Source organism: Xenopus laevis, chromosome 8S (assembly GCF_017654675.1).
Source record: "Xenopus laevis strain J_2021 chromosome 8S, Xenopus_laevis_v10.1, whole genome shotgun sequence".
Classification (NCBI taxonomy): domain Eukaryota; kingdom Metazoa; phylum Chordata; class Amphibia; order Anura; family Pipidae; genus Xenopus; species Xenopus laevis.
The window spans coordinates 25,234,368-25,251,831 of NC_054386.1; the positions used below are offsets into that span (position 1 = coordinate 25,234,368).

A 17,464-nucleotide genomic window follows, 5' to 3' on the forward strand; every position below is an offset into this window, starting at 1 on the left:
CATCTACTCCTGCGCTCCCCTTAGGGGTCCATGTCAGATAAGAAGTTTTCTCCACCAAAGTAGCTACACTGGGGGATAAAACGCCAATGCACTTCCTTCTGCCCCAGCATCACTGTGCACAGTATTCAGAGACAGGGTAAATATCTAGGCAAAAATTCATTTTGGTTTCCTTGCCTAAATCCACCATCCAATATCATACTTGTTAGTGCACAGTGATGTCGGAGTGGAAGGGAGCAGATCGGCATTTTCTCCCCCGGCATATATAACACCTCATCTGACACGGCCCTTATAATGAAAATGAAAGTAGCCTTTCATTTCCAAATACTGTCTTGGAATCAAAGTTATTGCGTTTGAAATGGTCTTTTAGAGTAGGAGTCTCTCTTATTGAACTAAAGACTTTCTTCTTAAAACTCTACATCTACAGTATATTGTCAGTCTTTACTTTTACTGAAGTGAAATGGCTTATGATGCAGAACTGTGGCCTAAAAGGCAATGCTGTGTATTTGCTAGACAAAGTCTTGTTCTGATAACAAGAATCAGGAATGTTGGCAATGGCAAAAACCTACTATACATTCCTTATTGTAATATTCTGAAATCTTATTTTTGAATAGTAAGAAAGGAGCTGACATGCCTGTAAGAATTCAATGCCTTGGTTATGAAAATATAGTTTGGGAACCTCGTTATATTTATACTGTGTGTATTCAAGATGAGTGTTGTCGGGAATATTTCTGTTGTGTGCTTAGCAAGAGTGAATGAATTCATTTAACAGTCTGACAACTAAATTGTAGCTCAGGACCTAGTTATGAACCTTGGATTAAATGTAATCTGTTTTCCTTTTTCTCTTCCTCATTTAGAAATGCAGTGCAGTGTGAAAAGTACAAAAATTCATATGCAAATGAATCAAGTAAGTTAATATTAGGGAGCAAATTTATTAAGAGAATGACATTTTTCATTGATTTAATACAATTGTAACAAAGAAAAAGCATGATCTCAAATACACTTTAGTTTGCATTTTGCAAACAGAAATTTTCAAAATGTATATGTTTTTAACATTTCAAAAATTCAAATGAAAACCTAAAATAGATACTATAAGGGGCAAATTTACTTATGGTCGAATATCGAGGGTTAATTAACCCTCGATATTCGACTGCCGAATGGAAATCCTTCGACTTCGAATATCGTTCGATTGAATGAAAAATCATTCGAAAGAACGATTAAATCCTTTGAATCATTCGATTCGAAGGATTTTAATCCATCGATCTAACGATTTTTCTTCTACCAAAAAGATTGCAAAGCCTATGGGGACCTTCCCCATAGGCTAATATTGACTTCAGTAGGTTTTAGGTGGCAAACTTTCGAAGTTTTTTTAAAGATCAAATAGTCGACCGATTTTTAGTTTGAATCGTTCAATTCGAAGTCGAAGGTCGAAGTAGCCAAACAAACAAAACATTTGAAAGTTTTTTTTATTCTATCCTTTCACTCGAACTAAGTAAATGGGCCCCTAAAAGTCAATGGAGAGCACGGTGCTCTGATCTGAGGCATTCAAGCAAGTTGAGGTTCAAGTTTTTTGGGGGTTGAGATTTTTAAAACCTCATGGAATGGAATTTTTTTTACAGCAATTAAAGGGATACTGTCATGGGAAAAAAAAAAATTCAAAATTAATCAGTTAATAGTGCTGCTCCAGCAGAATGCTGCACTGAAATACTTTTCTCAAAAGAGCAAACAGATTTTTTTATATTCAATTTTGAAATCTGACATGGGGCTAGACATTTTGTCAATTTCCCAGCTGCCCCTGGTCATGTGACTTGTGCCTGCACTTCAGGAGAGAAATGCTTTCTGGCAGGCTGCTGTTTTTCCTTCTCAATGTAACTGAATGTGTCTCAGTTAGACATGGGTTTTTACTATTGAGTTTTGTTCTTATATCTACCAGGCAGCTCTTATCTTGTGTTAGGGAGCTGCTATCTGGTTACCTTCCCATTGTTCTTTTATTTGGCTGCTGGGGGGGGGAAAGGGAGGGGGTGATAATCACTCCAACTTGCAGTACAGCAGTAAAGAGTGATTGAAGTTTATCAGAGCACAAGCCTCTAAAGTGTTTCCAAATGTATCTGTTGGCGGATCTGGAATGGCGTTTAGAGCACCACAATATGAATAAACACTGTTCTCTTAACAGGGCCTTTAATGAGAATGATACAAAAACCTAAAAAACAAACCATGGGTCTGAAACAGAGAAGCTGAATAGTCTGTATACGTAAGCTTTTTGTGCAGGCATTGCAAGCCCCTCTGGTAGAACATGGGAATGAATTATAAAGCACAACCTTTTTGGCCTGTGCCTTCCAGAATCATTTAATAGTACAAGAGCACATCAGCAAGGTTCAATTATTAGCCATATCTTTACTAATAACACTGAGGAGCTTCTCACTTCTCAATGGGTCAAATCTATTACGGGGATGAAAGCATCTGGTGGAGGCAACAAATTCCTGACCCTGTATCACATCTCTCCCTCAACTCAGCAGGAGTTTTGTTAGGAAGGGAAATTAATTATCAACCTCAGAATGAGATGGAGCTTTGTGATAAAGTGTAACAAGATCTCTGTGATGCTCCAATGTGAAAGTTCTTTAAATGGCAAAACTCCAGTCCTATTACCGTATATACTCGCGTATAAGCCGAGTTTTTCAGCACCCAAAATAAGCTGAAAAATGCTGCCTCGGCTTATACGCGGGTCAGTAAAAAAATTACCTATTTGGCCGATGCGGGTTCTGATGGCTGCGCTTCCGATGGCTGTCCTGGATGGCTGTCCTGGATTGCATGACACAGTCCCGGCTCGTCTCTGAAGGCAGGGGCGCTTCTACGTCCTGCTGCAGTACGCTAAGGTAAATTTACCGTAAATATGCGCAGCTGCGCGCAATGCGCCTGCGCCTCTCGCTTCTACGTCCAGTACGTCCAGTACGCTAAGGAAATTTAAATATGCGCAGCTGCGCGCAATGCGCATGCGCCTCTTGCTGACTGCTGCCTGTGATGTGCGGAGTGCGTATAACGCGCTGTGATTCGCTGCTCCCTGCTGTGGTCAAAATTGGTACGGTAATGTGAGAAATGTTGGGTTGTCTTTTTTTTCAGTTGTCACTTGAATTGAGCCCTGATAAAAACTGTAAATGATCTTGAGATGATATAAGGTTCTGTCTCATTTAAGCACCTATTTGGAAATTCGACACATGCCAAAATTTAACAAACTTTATGCAGTTGGCTTCAAAAAGTAACAGAAGCAATTGATTCACAGAAAATGTATTTCATGACACTGTATGATGGCTCTCTCTCAATACAGGAATTCGTTATTTTCCTGAAGCAAACTTTCCTTTTTCTCTATAATAATATGTTGTCATAATATATCACACTTCTATTCTTCCTTGAGGCCATGATCTGAGTGGGTGGGGGAGAGAGTCTGGGTCTGCAGAGCCCACTACCGTAGGTATTTTCCCTGTGTCCCACCAGCCCAGTCCCACACTGAATACTTGTATTATTAAATGCTGCTGCATTTCTCACCCTCGGCTTATACGCGAGTCAATAAGTTTTCCCAGTTTTTGTAGGTAAAATTAGGTACCTCGGCTTATACACGGGTCGGCTTATACACGAGTATATACGGTACAAGAGCCACAAAAAAAACAATTAGCTAAACTGAATCAGTTTGGTTATTATTTAGTCTGACTCTATCATTTGTAAACATTGCACAAAAGAAATAGTAAACATATATAGTTGCTGTACGTGTCTATATATATCATTTTGTAAAATGTCAAAATTAAACTGCTTAAGTATAAAATGAATGCCTTTATTTTTTTTACCCATATACAAAACTGAAACTTTATATAGTATTTCCTTTGTAGTACATGCCAAATTTAAGCACAGAATGGTGTTAATGTGTTTATACAAGGTTAGTGTGTAGCAGGGCTGAGAAACTCTTGCAGGAAAATGTAAAAGAAGGTATTTAACTGTGATAAAGGCAGATCACCACGGTTTAATATGTTTTACATGTGGCAATACAACTGTTGGTCAAGGGCATACGATTTATCACCTGCTGTAGCACAGTCTTGTGGCTGGTCTTCCATCAACTAGAGTCAATGAGAAGCCACCAAGAGTATAAATAATAAAATATCAAATAATAATGAAATATTAAACAATTATGCTAGCAACCCCAAGAAAGTGAGCCTGAACTGGCGATGGAATGATGGAATTTTGTATGTCTGTCATAAAAATGTATTGCATCTGTCCAGGTGGAGAAATGCAAACCATAAGCCACGTGTCACCTAAGCGGTAGGAAAGCTTTTCGAAGGATCAATAAAGGATAAGATACTGGACTTTATAGCAAATAATAATACTATGGGTTAAATTTACTTACTTCCCTAAAATCATATAGCTTTGCGCACATCACAACACTTCGCCAGACGTAAATTCGCCTCGACAACGCTAATTCATGAAGTTCCGAAGTTGCGCACAGCGATAATACGATCAGCAGTTCGAAGTTACGATAGTGTTGGCTAATTTTCATACGGCATGCAGTTAAAGTACAATGGACGTATATGTTGCAGCAAATACATTACACTACACAAGGCCAGGGAATTTTTATAAAATAAAATAGAGGTGTTATATTGCCCTACACATGAGCCCAGTGTATAGTTTATGTGCCATATGTAAGGAAATGTAGGGGGGAAGCCGGGTACCCTAAAAAAATGTACAAACTTTTACGCACTAAAAGAGATCTTGCCAGACTAACTTAATTTCTTTTTATGAGAAGGTAAGCAGGGACCTCTAAAGACTGCTCCTCATTTCTCTAATGGTTCTACAGATGGCGAGACACACCGCTGAGTCAGTAACAATGTATTTTCCTACAAGACGCTACTACTAAATGACTTCTTTTTCCAGCACTCGCCTCCTTGCTCCAATCGCTCTAAAGACAGATGTTGTTTTTCAGCCTTTATGGAAGGGGCTTGAAAAATGTGAAAAAGCCTATAGTGAGGGAATAGCTCTCTAACCCCGAGTAGCACAGGAGGAGGAATTCAGAAATGTAAAATCTTAATATGTTAAACTCTTATGCACTGGTAATTTTTCTGGGTACTGAGAGAAGGCACTGTATTATCCCTGATGCTGCAGGAAGGAGGGCATCACATTGTACACAAAAATTCTTTTGCTGGGAAAATTAGCATGAATTATAATAGGAGGGAAATTACATCCCCGATAAGTCCCCAAATAGTCTTAGTTTTAATTAAAGCTTTTTACAGGCATCATAGTGAACAGCCCTTCAGCATTCCATAGATTGTAAAAACACTGCAGTGGCAGCAGAATAGATGAGTCAATAGCATGTAAAAGTCTCTAGTATGACAGGTGTAAGCACAACACATAATGGGACTGCCTTCAGGTATTGACCTTTATGGATGCACAGGGACACATGGAAATGGTCTTAAGCTGATCCTCTTCCCAATTTATATGCTTTTGTTAAAACACAAAATGACAATGTTTTGTCTGCCTTCATTCTTAAAATTATTATTATTGTACTTAAATAAAGAGGCAAAGCAGAGCTGTCCAACTGGAAGGCAATGGGCTAGAGGAACTCTACAAAGAATGTTTATGGCCTCTAGGTTTTTAGGACTATCCAAGGGTTTTCTCTAAATGACATCATACCTGTGAGAAAGTGGTAATCTTGCTGCAATCTGGTATTCAATAACTTCTTCATAAGAGACTGCCCAATTGAACTGTTCCCCCAGGTCCCCTGTACAGTACTGGATTAATCTCAGTTTCTGGACAGACTCATTAAATGGATGGACTATGTCACAATAAATGCCTCCCTAGTAAAGAAGTTGTTTTATTTTAAACTGGCGAAAGTACTGGTTTCAAGTAGATTTAGCAGTGGAAACACAAAGGACAATTTCCCCTGAGACAGATTTGAGTAAAGAACTCTATGTTATACCAAAAAAAAAAAACCAGTTTGGCACTGGCCATTAACTGATTGGAATCAAATACATTTATGGTGACAACAGAAACCTACAACAATCAACTAATTTTATTCTTTACATTAAGCTTTCAGGGATGAAATAATTCTCTTTTGTGAAATAGTAAATCTTATTGGCTATATAACGTCACTTCTGGCCTGTAATTTCAAGTCTGCTGTGGGATTCTTTCAGTTCCCAGACTTGCAGGCGGCAGCTGAAAACTAAGTTAGCACCCAGCATATATAAAGGAATAAGCATTTGTGCATCTCTCCAAAAAGCTATTAAGGGAAATTAATCTTACAATTGTATTCACAGTGTTGGGACTGAAAAGGCTGGATAACTAAAGCAGGATTAACAGCCTAATTACGTTGTGTATGAGATATTTTAGGTATCAGTTATCTTTTATGAGCATACAATATCTCATTCCAAGCTTTTAGACGGTCAAATAGCTAAAATAAGTGTGAATTTCAAAACATTATTGCCAGAGATTTGCTAATTACTGATATCTACAAAGTAGCCTCTCCGTTTAATTTTCCTGTAATTAAAGTGTATTGAATAGTCCAGATTCTGTTTGCCTGGGGCCCGAGAACACATTGGAAAACTGATCTTTTTAACATGCACATAAATATCTATTGTCTGGGGAGTATATCATAAAGAAAGAAAGGTCATTGAGAGGTACATTCATTTCTATGGTATTTTTAAAGACATATTTACCAAAGGGTGATAGTGAAAGTTAACCATTTGATGAATACACCTTTAAAAATACCATAGAAATGAATGGAGAAAGGCAGTATTTCCCTCTGCGGACTGTGGAGATCTCTAACTTCCCTCTTTGATAAATCTACCCCCTAGGCATCCCTCCTCCCAGCTGCAATACATCACTAAACTTGCACATCATTCAGACATGCAAGATAGGGAACAGCAGAGAACTAGGGTCACACCAGGGAACAGTGCCCTGTCCTTACTGCCTTCCCTATGACAGACACTAAGGACAGGGACGGCCTGTGCCCCCCAACAATATGGTGCGCACCTTACACTGAATTTATTAGCTGCCGCTAGGTGCAGATATCCACACGATAGGGACACTCATGTGCCAAATAGTGTTCTCTACATTCTTGAACCCGTTTATTTATAGTTTCTCGTTTTTGAGGTATTTGAAAATACATAAAATCAAAGGGCCCAGAATTTAAAAATTGGAAGGACTTTAAAGAGGAAGAAACCCCTAGCATAAAATACCTTTTGACATCATAGGAATAACATTCACAATTTTAGTCTTGCACTTCTTTCCTGTTCCCGGATAAAGACTAGTCTGGAATTTTACCAGTTTTATTATTATTCGACCAGTAAAAAAGTTAACCCTTATTATTTGTCATTAAACAGCCTATAGAAGGCTGTAGTTAGGTAAAGAGTATATATGTGTCCTTATTTAATATTTTTTCTCTGGTTTTAGAAACAGGTACTTGACATTAGCTAGCTTTATCAACTACATGCATTCAGTCAAACTATGAAACCATATTAGTAGTGTACAAGGTATTCAGCAGACACAGAGAATGCAAGTCAACAAACCTTTCCTTCCAGAGGACAAATAAAACAAGAACAATTAAATAATAATGTACAGCATTTGTGTTACAGGCCATGCTGTTTGCGGTCATTAATGAGCGTGTTTTAATTCTTTAATATTCATCTACCAACACAGCAACACAGAGCTGCCCAATTCCATATCCAACCATTTACCCACATGCTATCTACCCCACACAAGCCTAATTCATTTGTATCTTTGTAACAACTTAAAGCTCTTACACTACTCACAGCTGATTGCAACTACTTCTCTTAACATTACAGACAGCTGTCGAGGGCAATATAAACCTTTAACACGAGTATTTGAAATAAGTCAGTATGTTATTAAAAATCCCCGCCCAGTAGTGATAGACAAAAAAATCCGCCAGATTCGAATTTGTGGCAAATTCAGGAGTTTCGCCACAGGCGAAACTGCGGTGGCAATTCGCCAGCAAAAAATGCGCCACGTCAAAAAAAATTTGATGCACGTCCAAATTGGTGCACGCATAAAAATTGACGTGCGTCACAATTATTCGGACACCCATTGACTTTAATGCAGTTGGACCAAATAGTCGTGCGTGCAAAAATTGTTGTTCATGTCAAAATGTACGAACTTCAAAATAATTTTGATGCCCATCGACTTCAATGTGTTTTTTGTGAATTTTTAGCAGTTTTGCGAATTTTACCGTAAAAGCGAAACGGAACAAATTCACCCATCACTACCGCCCAGCTGTTCCCTGATATGTTTGGTTCCCCAAGTCCATCAGATCAGAAAAAGGACAAACAAAAGGCAAATGAAGGACAATACAGAGGTGTAAAATAGAGATAGAGAGTGCGCTATCAGACAGTTTGGTGTTCTACAGTGGCTTAATTAAATATTATAAATAATTAAACTCTCACAGACAAGCAAATAACTAAAACCACAAATGACCTCTTGTTGTTGACCTTGGAAAACATTCTCTCTGTCTATCCCAAGAATAGATATCACAATTAACCCCTCATATTCTATTTATGCTAGCTTATGTGAAATGATGAGGATAGAACAACCCATATATACAGTACATACAAGAAAAAGAAATGTATATCTTATGGTATTTACAGTGCCATCAAGTACGGTTTTCCATACCTGGACACAGTCATGCCATTCTCCTATAACATAAATACTATGTTCAGACATAAGAATATAGGCTCAATTATTTTTATTTACTATAATAAGGCAATGTAAAAACACCCAAAGGAGGACTGTGTATTTAAACCAGAGGAGACAACAAAAAGGCCACAATCATTTCTTTAGTCTTTAGAGGGGCAGAAAGGGTGTCTGTGCTGAATTTGGTGTCGTTTTGGTGCAGCTCTATAGCAGCTACAGGTAGGAGAATTCTGAGATGTGTCATTCAATAGATAGGGTACAGGAGAAAACAAGCTTTCCGAGTGCATAAAACTTTCCCTTCCCAGAAGTATATGTATACTAGAAATCCAATTTAGGAGCAATGATGAAAATGCATGGGCTTGAACTGCTGGGAGAATGATCCACTATTGGCATTTTATAATAATGTTTATTTCTGCTTATATGTGAGAGTAGTTGTTACATAAAGATATAAACACAAGGTAGAATGCAGTGTTGATATTGTAGATCACACCTGACTTAACTTTCACTAATAATTCATAGGCTAGTACATTTAATTAAACCTTCTTTTAAATATTCTACTATATACTATTGATGCCTTTCTACCATTTGGTGAAAGAAAAGGTCTCTGCCGTCAGTTAGTTGTCACACGTAGGCAAATATGACATGTAGTACGTTTATGCTAACAGAAAGTCTTTGAGTTGGGGCGGGGGGGGGGGGGAGTTCTCCACAAGCAGAAAAAAGGGCAGAAAATCACAGCCATGTCACACATACCTTTTATTATTATTATTATTATTAACATGTATTTTTAGATTGCCAACATATTGCGCAACACGGTTACTGCCTATTTATCGAATGACTTAAGTATGCTTGTTCTGCCATTGTAATAAGCAAACAGGGAACACTAGTCAAAACAAGATAAAACAATTATGCACTAAGACTGTATATAGAACTCATTGTCATGCAGTGAGGATTATGTTATAAATGTGAAAGGTTAATTTGATTAACTCCCTTCTTCTTGCTTTGAAGAACCGAGGAGGGGAATGAAGCAAAAAATAAAAGTGTACTTTGTTTACATTTTTTGCTTTGTCTAGTGCAAAATCGAACACAAATCATTCACTTATACTGTAGTTTCAGTTAAAACAGCAAAATGTGTGTTAAACACAAGCCCCTTTTTGCTAACCTCAAATTGAGCACACCGTGGGTGGCAGCAGCTTGGTGGCACAGTAAAAAGTACACTGAATTCACTGTTGCCAAATGAAGCCTGGTGCAGACTAAACGAAATATATGCATACTTATAAATATATATTATTTTGCTTGAATTCCCTGCCGTATCCCTTGTACTCACGGTCGTTGCAATGATTCCCTGAGTAGGATGTCATGGAGCAGTCACAGGTAAAGCCCTCCCATTGCTGCATGCAGACTCCCTGATTTGCACAGGATTCCTCTTGACAGGTAGTGGTGGGACCTAAAATCCAGGAGCAAGAGAAAAAGATATTAAAGAAATGCAGATGGTATAGCAGAGATTCCAGGGCATGCAACACTGACAAACCTTATTCATGCAGGGCCTAAAGAAGGGAAGAGCAGCTGTTACATGCAGGTACAGTGACTAAAGTATTGATATCACATGTTCCCTGTGCTGCAAGATAGACATCCACTGACCTTTATAGTATACATGCATTTAAAACAAATACTTCTATCCCTAGCCTTAATTTGATATATATTACGCCATATAAAGTATACCACATGCCGAAATTGCTCCAATACAGAAAACCTGCCCTAGCTCTAGAACTACATCATGTAATCTCTACTTCTCCAATTGTGCAACCTTTTTACTACTCCTGCAATTGTGCAACATTTAAATTAGGGATCAGATTTGGTTTGGTTAAACCTCCTGTGCATAAAGTTGGAAATAAACAATATTCCCTGAAAACATAGCAGGGTGTCAACAAGTGCAGCCTTTCAGCAGTAATACTAATCACACTTATGTTCCATTTGGCAAGTATGTTTATTAATGCCAAGGATGCAACAAGTAAAAAATGAATGTTCCCTTTCATCAGGGATAGCTTTTACAAAGCAAGGATCACTATATTTGCATGGAGTTTCAGTTTGTTCAAAATAGCCTACTCTACAATTTCTACTTACTTCCCTAGCATGAGCTCTTTAAAGGAAAAGTGACACAAAAAAGTGTTTTAAAGTAAAAAATAAATAAATACAGGTATGGGACCTGTTATCCAGAATGCTCGGGACCTGGGGGTTTCTGGATAAGGGGGCCTTTCCATAATTTGGATCTTCATGTCTTAAGTCTACTAAAAAATCATGTAAACATTCAATAAACCCAATAGGCTGGTTTTGCTTCCAATAAGGATTATTATAATGGAGTCTATGGGAGATGACCTTTCCGTAATTCGGAGCTTTCTGGATAACGGGTTTCTGGATAATGGATCCCATACCTGTATAATATGCTGTTGCCCTGCGCTGGTAAGACTGATCTGTTTGCTTCAGAAACATTACTATAGTTCATATAAACAAGCTGCTGTGTAGTAATGGTGGAAATTGAAAAAAAGGCTATATGGCACAGGTTAAACAGTGGATAACAGATAACACCATTATGTTCTACAGAGCTTATCTGCTGTGTAACCTGAGCCCTTCTTCTTTGAATGGCTGCCCTCATTGCTACACAGCAGTTTATTTATATAAACAATAGTAGTGTTTCTGAAGCAAACACATCAGTTTTACCAGTGCAGGGCAGCACTGCATTATATTTGTATTACTTTAAAACACTTTCATTTTTTGATGGTACTGTTCCTTTAACTAATTTGCCTGAACATTAAAAAAAACAGCAGTTCCTCTGAGTAGTTCTGAGTCACAAAGTGTCACATCGGGATTCTACCTGCCTTTAGAAGATCTACATCAGCACTTGTCTCATGTGCTACGAGTGGGCAGCAGAACAATGGCACTGGAAATAACTTTATTGTAGCTACAAGCTGCTTCACGGATATGTTGTTCAGTATTGGTCATAGAATACAGCAGCCTGTTGGACCCCCAGCTAATGTTTCTGGTTTCACTTGCCTATTTGTACTTCAGCACATTTTAACCTCTAAATGTGCATGTACATCTTGAACAACTAAATCCTAAATTGAAAAATATATATCAATAAAAGTTTTCCCCAAAAATAATCGGGTACACCCCTTACAACATTAATCCACTGAGAACCCCTCGCTGTTTACAACCCTTCAGCATTTTCAAGGCAGAGCAGGGTATCCTGAACATTATTCTTGGATCTAAACAGGAAGGTGATCCGCTTGCACAGGAAATTACATCAATACTTTTTGCTCACTTCTGATTATAGACCCTTTTTGGAGGTCCAAATTTTGAAAAGCCTCTATAAATGTATAACATGGTTACATATATGCTGGCCAGCCACAGTCATTAAAATTTTGTTTAATTTCTAATATTTTTGCCTGGGTACAGCACTTAAGCGTACCAGATTTCCCGGTTGAGGACATGCAATACTGCTAGTTGTATGTCCTACTAATAACCATAAAGCAGGTCACCATTTCTATATACTAATGCTTACTTTTTGCACTTCTGAAAACTGTATTTCCAGTATATGCAATTTGCCCCTTTATAATCTTGCCTGCCTCCTAAGTTGGCAATTGGTAGTCTTCCTTTACTTTCCTGTTGCTTATTGCCCTTGTCTTTCTGCCACAGCTAGTATACCACACAGATGATTTGTGCACTGGGACAGGAGTAAAATAATGTTAAGTACTAGTGTGGCATCAGTCCAAATAGGTGCAGAGACCATGGAGGAAGATGCACAGATCCTGTACAACAACAAGAAAATGGAGACTGGTACCAGGTCAGGAATATCAAGCCTTGTATGGCTTACACTGCACCTAGATTAAGGATCTTTGTAAAATACAGTTTATTATTAAATTACTACATCAGCTATGATGGAAGGCAATAGACCATCATTTTTAAAAAGTTATTACATAAATCCAGACATTGACTTATGCTGCTGGTAGAGAAGTCTAACATGTTGCGCATTGGTTAGTTCCTCCAGATATTGTGCTATGGTTTCCAAATATTCTTACATCTACAAATGCAAAGCCCTTACAATGCACCAAATATGACCTTTTCCTTACAGCTGCAAATAATTCAAAATAAAGTTTATTTTTACTGCTCATAAAGGTTCTGAGCCACAGAATATTGTATTTGTAAAAATTTAGGGCAGCAAATGCCACCTCACAACAAAGAGCATATAATGATCCCAAGAAGAAAAGATTCAGAGTACTGCAAATTAAACCATTTTTGCTATGCAAACTATTTCAGTGCTTCTCAAAAAGTAGGAAAAGGCCATCTCAACGGCCTTACTGACCGCTCAAACAGCTAGGTACACATAAATTATATTAGCATGCATCAGGCACACACTGCAAGGCGAACAATTAATGAAAAATCATGCAGAGAGGACTAAAAGCATGGCGAATACTATGTTTACCATTAAGTTCAGTACTAATGAGTAGGATATTAATATTTATTGGTGCAAAGCAATGAAGCAATTAAACACTAATATTACAGAGAATTAAATTCCTGTTTACCAATTGACATAAAGCAACATATAGTATCTAAGTGTGGAGGGCCAAGAATATGGGACTGCAGAAATCTTTTTGCATTAGTGGCTGAATAATTTATTTTTGACTGTGTCTCAGTCATTGCTTTGTACTGTAATATAGCAATTCTAATGTATTCCTTTTGTGGCTGAATTTTCACATTATGTTTTTTAAGACCAACATTTTTAATATGCTATTACTGCTGCCTATGAACTGTATAAACATTGTGGGCAAGCAAATTCTTCTATTTTTTTTGTCATAGTCCCCATGCCATGCTTTTAGTACACAAAGCTACCAAACCAGCAGCCAGTCACCTCCAACTGTACATCCCATTCCCCATAAGGACTGTTGTGTCCAAGTTTAATACATGAGAAATGTTTACAGGTGAAGAGATTGTTTCTGGCTGTGGTGTGGACTGATGGTGACACAGGTTAGGAGGTGCAAACTACCTTGTAGATTAGCTTTGGTCAAAGCATCTTTGTTAGGCAAGAAACAAAAATAAAGCAGATGTTAGTATGTACGCCTGACCCCTCCTGCTGCTACAAGCACTCGCAGAACATCTCCCTGCACCCTCCTGTACTTCTTTGCATGGAAGGGTCAGGAACAAAAACAGTTAAAACACAAGAGCGGAAGCATTCCACCTATGTGCCAGCCAAAGGCAGAGGGCAAGCAGCCAGACACAGGAAGGAGCAGAGCATGTCTCCACAAGCAAAGCTCACAGTGCAGTAGCAGTGCAATCACAATGTCCGAGAAAGCCCAGCTGTTCAAACCCAGGCTCTGCGGCACCTTATCCACCTAGGCCTCAGGACCACATATTACTGGGGCTCTTTCATATCTTTATGAAAACACATAATTATTATAAAAGTTGCATTATATATCAAGCATTTCTCACTTTATTTCAATATATAATGTACATTTATTCATAAAATATTACTATTTCAAGTATTACAAAGATTAATATTGCCAAAAAGCAAAGATTAAAGTGTTTAAAGGCTGTTTTTTTGCTTGCAGTAGCTCTGGTTCCTCGCATGTATTCTGCAGAATACTCATATGATCTTGCTAAAATTAAAGAGCTCCTTACTTCATATCATACATAGATCACCAACTTTCATTTCAATTTCATCTTTCATCTTTTGTGACACAAAAATATCACTGAGAGTATGTTGTTCTTCCTCCATTACACGAATATGCACAATATTCCTGTTACTTAAATAAAAAAAGCAACAAGCTTGGGCAAAATCATGGTGAATAAATGGCAATGTTGGGAGAAACCACATTTAATGGTAGTGCATAAATTGTCCAGCTGGTTAGTAAAAGTGGGTGCTTTGAAAAAGATCAAGTATCAACACCTATTCATTGTATGTATTCTGTTAATTTCTCTCTCAGCACAAGATTGCTAGATTGATAATGGTAATGGTTTTGAGAGATCATGGAAGCTGGGGTTCAACATGGAGATCACATAATACAGACGGTATATCAATGAGTAAGAAAAGCATTCGGAAAAAATGAAACTGCGATTAAAGTAGGTGCTCTGCACCATGTCAGCCATGTGGTGCCATGTGGTTTGAAAAAAGTATTATGGGCATGAGGTGTGAACAAATAGAATAGCTTTTAAAATAGAACATTGTGGTTTATAACTCACCAAAAGATTAGAGTTCTATTTCTGCCAAGAGTGAGTATCACTATGCTGTAATGTAAAAGCTCCCGGCAAAGCAAAAAGAGCTTTCTTGGCTCCAAAGTCATTACCTTCTGATTTCAGTTTAGCTTGCCTAACAGAGAAACGGTTTCTCCTCCATAATGGAAAAATTCGAAGGAAATCCCATTGGCACTCAGCGCAGCATTTAACAGAGATTTACATCAAGCAACTACAATATCTGACCATTTATCCCTAAACAAAAATAAAACAATTGTGTCTTTAAGCAGTATTGATTTTCATGAATGTTCTGGCTCTTCCCTTTTATCTAAGTTCTGAAGGGCTTCTCGTTTTACTGGATAAAGTGAATTAGCCATGACCACTGAAACAGGATGCCCATATGAGTCAATACAATGGTGCTTTGTGCTGTCACCCTGTTGGAAGACCTGGATAATTTCTTTAGTGACTGCATGTCACCATCATAACTATTTCATGACCGACAAGTAATTAAAATACATGACACCAGAACCCAACACCTGCTGGAGCTTAACTACAGATGCTTTCTACTTTAATCTGTTATAAATTAGAGTGCATCTATTTTAATCAGAAACCTTTTCTAAATGGTTGTAGAGATTCCCCACGAATGGATGGGATCTTGGTATAAGATATCAAGGGTAATTAACTTACCATACTGCAATTTAGCTTGGCCGCAGTCTCATTCATTAAAAAGTACTTGTGTCAACATTTTACTTCCATATAGCGTGTTTGGTGCCACTGCCTTCCTTCTGCCTCACATTCTGAACTGAATACATTTAGTCCTAATGGAGCAGGCCGCTGTAAATCAGGGAAACTCCCCTTGGTAACCACAGTGACACTTGAATGGTGGGTAGAAAATGAAATGTCTCATTCTTCGTTAAATAAAATAATGATTGCGCCAGAAATGGCACCATGGAGAAGTAAGTAAATGACCCCAAAGTGCAACACATTGCTGTGATATAATTCTCTGGGCTGTAAGGTTTTCCTGGCCATAAGTCCAATATTATTTTTTAGGCAATCAAATTGAATATATCTAATGATTTTTACAAAATTTTCCTTATGAAAACAATAATCTTTACGGAGAGTAGATTCCAAGTCCAAATGTTTCCTGTGGATGGTCAGTAGCAACTTTTGATGCAGGTGAGAAGAGTGGCAGTGAGGGATACAGTGAAGGTGCAGTAACAGGAGAGAGAGATGAAGAAGGAGATGAGATGGAGTCAGTGAGGAGTGGTAGGTATGGATCCCAATGGCCTGCACTGCCCTTATTGTTGATGGCACTCTTATATGATTGTGTACCTTCACATCCACGCTCTATCTGCCCGATGCGGTGCAAGGCATCACCAATCAGGTCAGGGAGGCGTCCATTAAGATCAACCGATGCTAAACAGCCCTGAAATCCATCCCGTGATGCCACAAGTTTGGGCACAGTGCTGTACAGATTTTGAGCTAGTCCTGCGATGTACAGTTCACCTGTGATTTAAGAATGTTAGCATAAAATATATTGCCATTATAATTCTAAATTCTAAATAATTCCTTTTGTCACTCTCCAAATTCCAATTTCACTGTGTTTTGACCAATGCAGTAATATTTCACACAATCTGATTAACTTTCAGTCAAGCTATGGAAGTTTATGCATATTGGTCTTGGTGCATGAACAGTATGGGTTCACTGATCAACCAGAAACACCATGAGCTCATCTGGGAATCCACGTCAGAGGATATACCACTAGACTAGAGGCCCATGGGCATATTGTTATCTGCCCTTGAGTTCAGCCAGAATTTGTCTCTCTCTTTGTATCACAATTTTCTCTAATGAGTCAGATCTCAATGTTAATCTAAATTTATCTAAAATATCTCAAATAATACAATATCACATCTAAGAGTACTAATGCATCAAACAAATCTAAAACTATTTCTCTCATCCCTCATAACTCTTTGAAGACATTATATATTAGTCAGTGACTACGTATACATTGAAACCATTAATTTGCTATTGAATTTACTGCTTTCACTTCAATGCCAATATTCTAAGATATCTTTCATCACACTCTTACCCAATTTATCGGGTGAATGGTGGCTTGTCAACATGACCAATTAAAATATTAGACTAATTATGCATTGATTAGACATTTTTAATGGTTATTCTAAATGTAAATGTAATTGCAATTAAAAGCAATATTTTTTTACCCCCCTTTTGTTCCCTGTTTTTTTTTTCTTGAAACAATGTAGCTTATGACATTTCTCCAGATCTGTTATACAGCTGGCTTCTGCTACGTTGTTTCAGGAGTCTAAAGCCGGCCATAGATGTTGAGATTTTTAAAAGATCAGATCCTGATCGTGAGACCACGATCTTCCTTGAACGATCGTACGATCGTACGAATTTACCATCAACTAAAAAGACCAATTTGCCAGGAAAACAAAGGGGAGCTGCCTGCTTGGCCCTGCAAACATAGATAGATTGCACTGGGACCGACAAAGATTTTTTGACCAGGCCGATCAATTTCCTGACAGATGTCGGCCGAAAAATC

General features: G+C 38.0%; 1 protein-coding gene across 16 annotated transcripts in view; it reads right to left on the minus strand.

Annotated features, from left to right (window-relative positions):
• The window catches only part of LOC108699836 (neurexin-3), a 337,779-nt gene that overhangs the window by 146,801 nt on the left and 173,514 nt on the right, over positions 1-17,464 (minus strand). For 9 of the 16 annotated variants that reach the window (XR_005963885.1, XR_005963884.1, XM_041575094.1 and 6 more), the window contains exons 15-17: positions 16,234-16,407; positions 13,718-13,744; positions 10,004-10,123 (exon numbers count right to left, since the gene is read on the minus strand). Coding sequence is in view for 13 of the 16 variants with exons in the window: in XM_041575094.1 (XP_041431028.1) it covers positions 10,004-10,123; positions 13,718-13,744; positions 16,234-16,407 (321 nt within the window). In the remaining 3 variants the exon portion in view is untranslated. The remainder of the gene's footprint in view (positions 1-10,003; positions 10,124-13,717; positions 13,745-16,233; positions 16,408-17,464) is intronic. The other 7 variants (XR_005963886.1, XM_041575097.1, XM_041575095.1 and 4 more) reach the window with 1 other exon arrangement.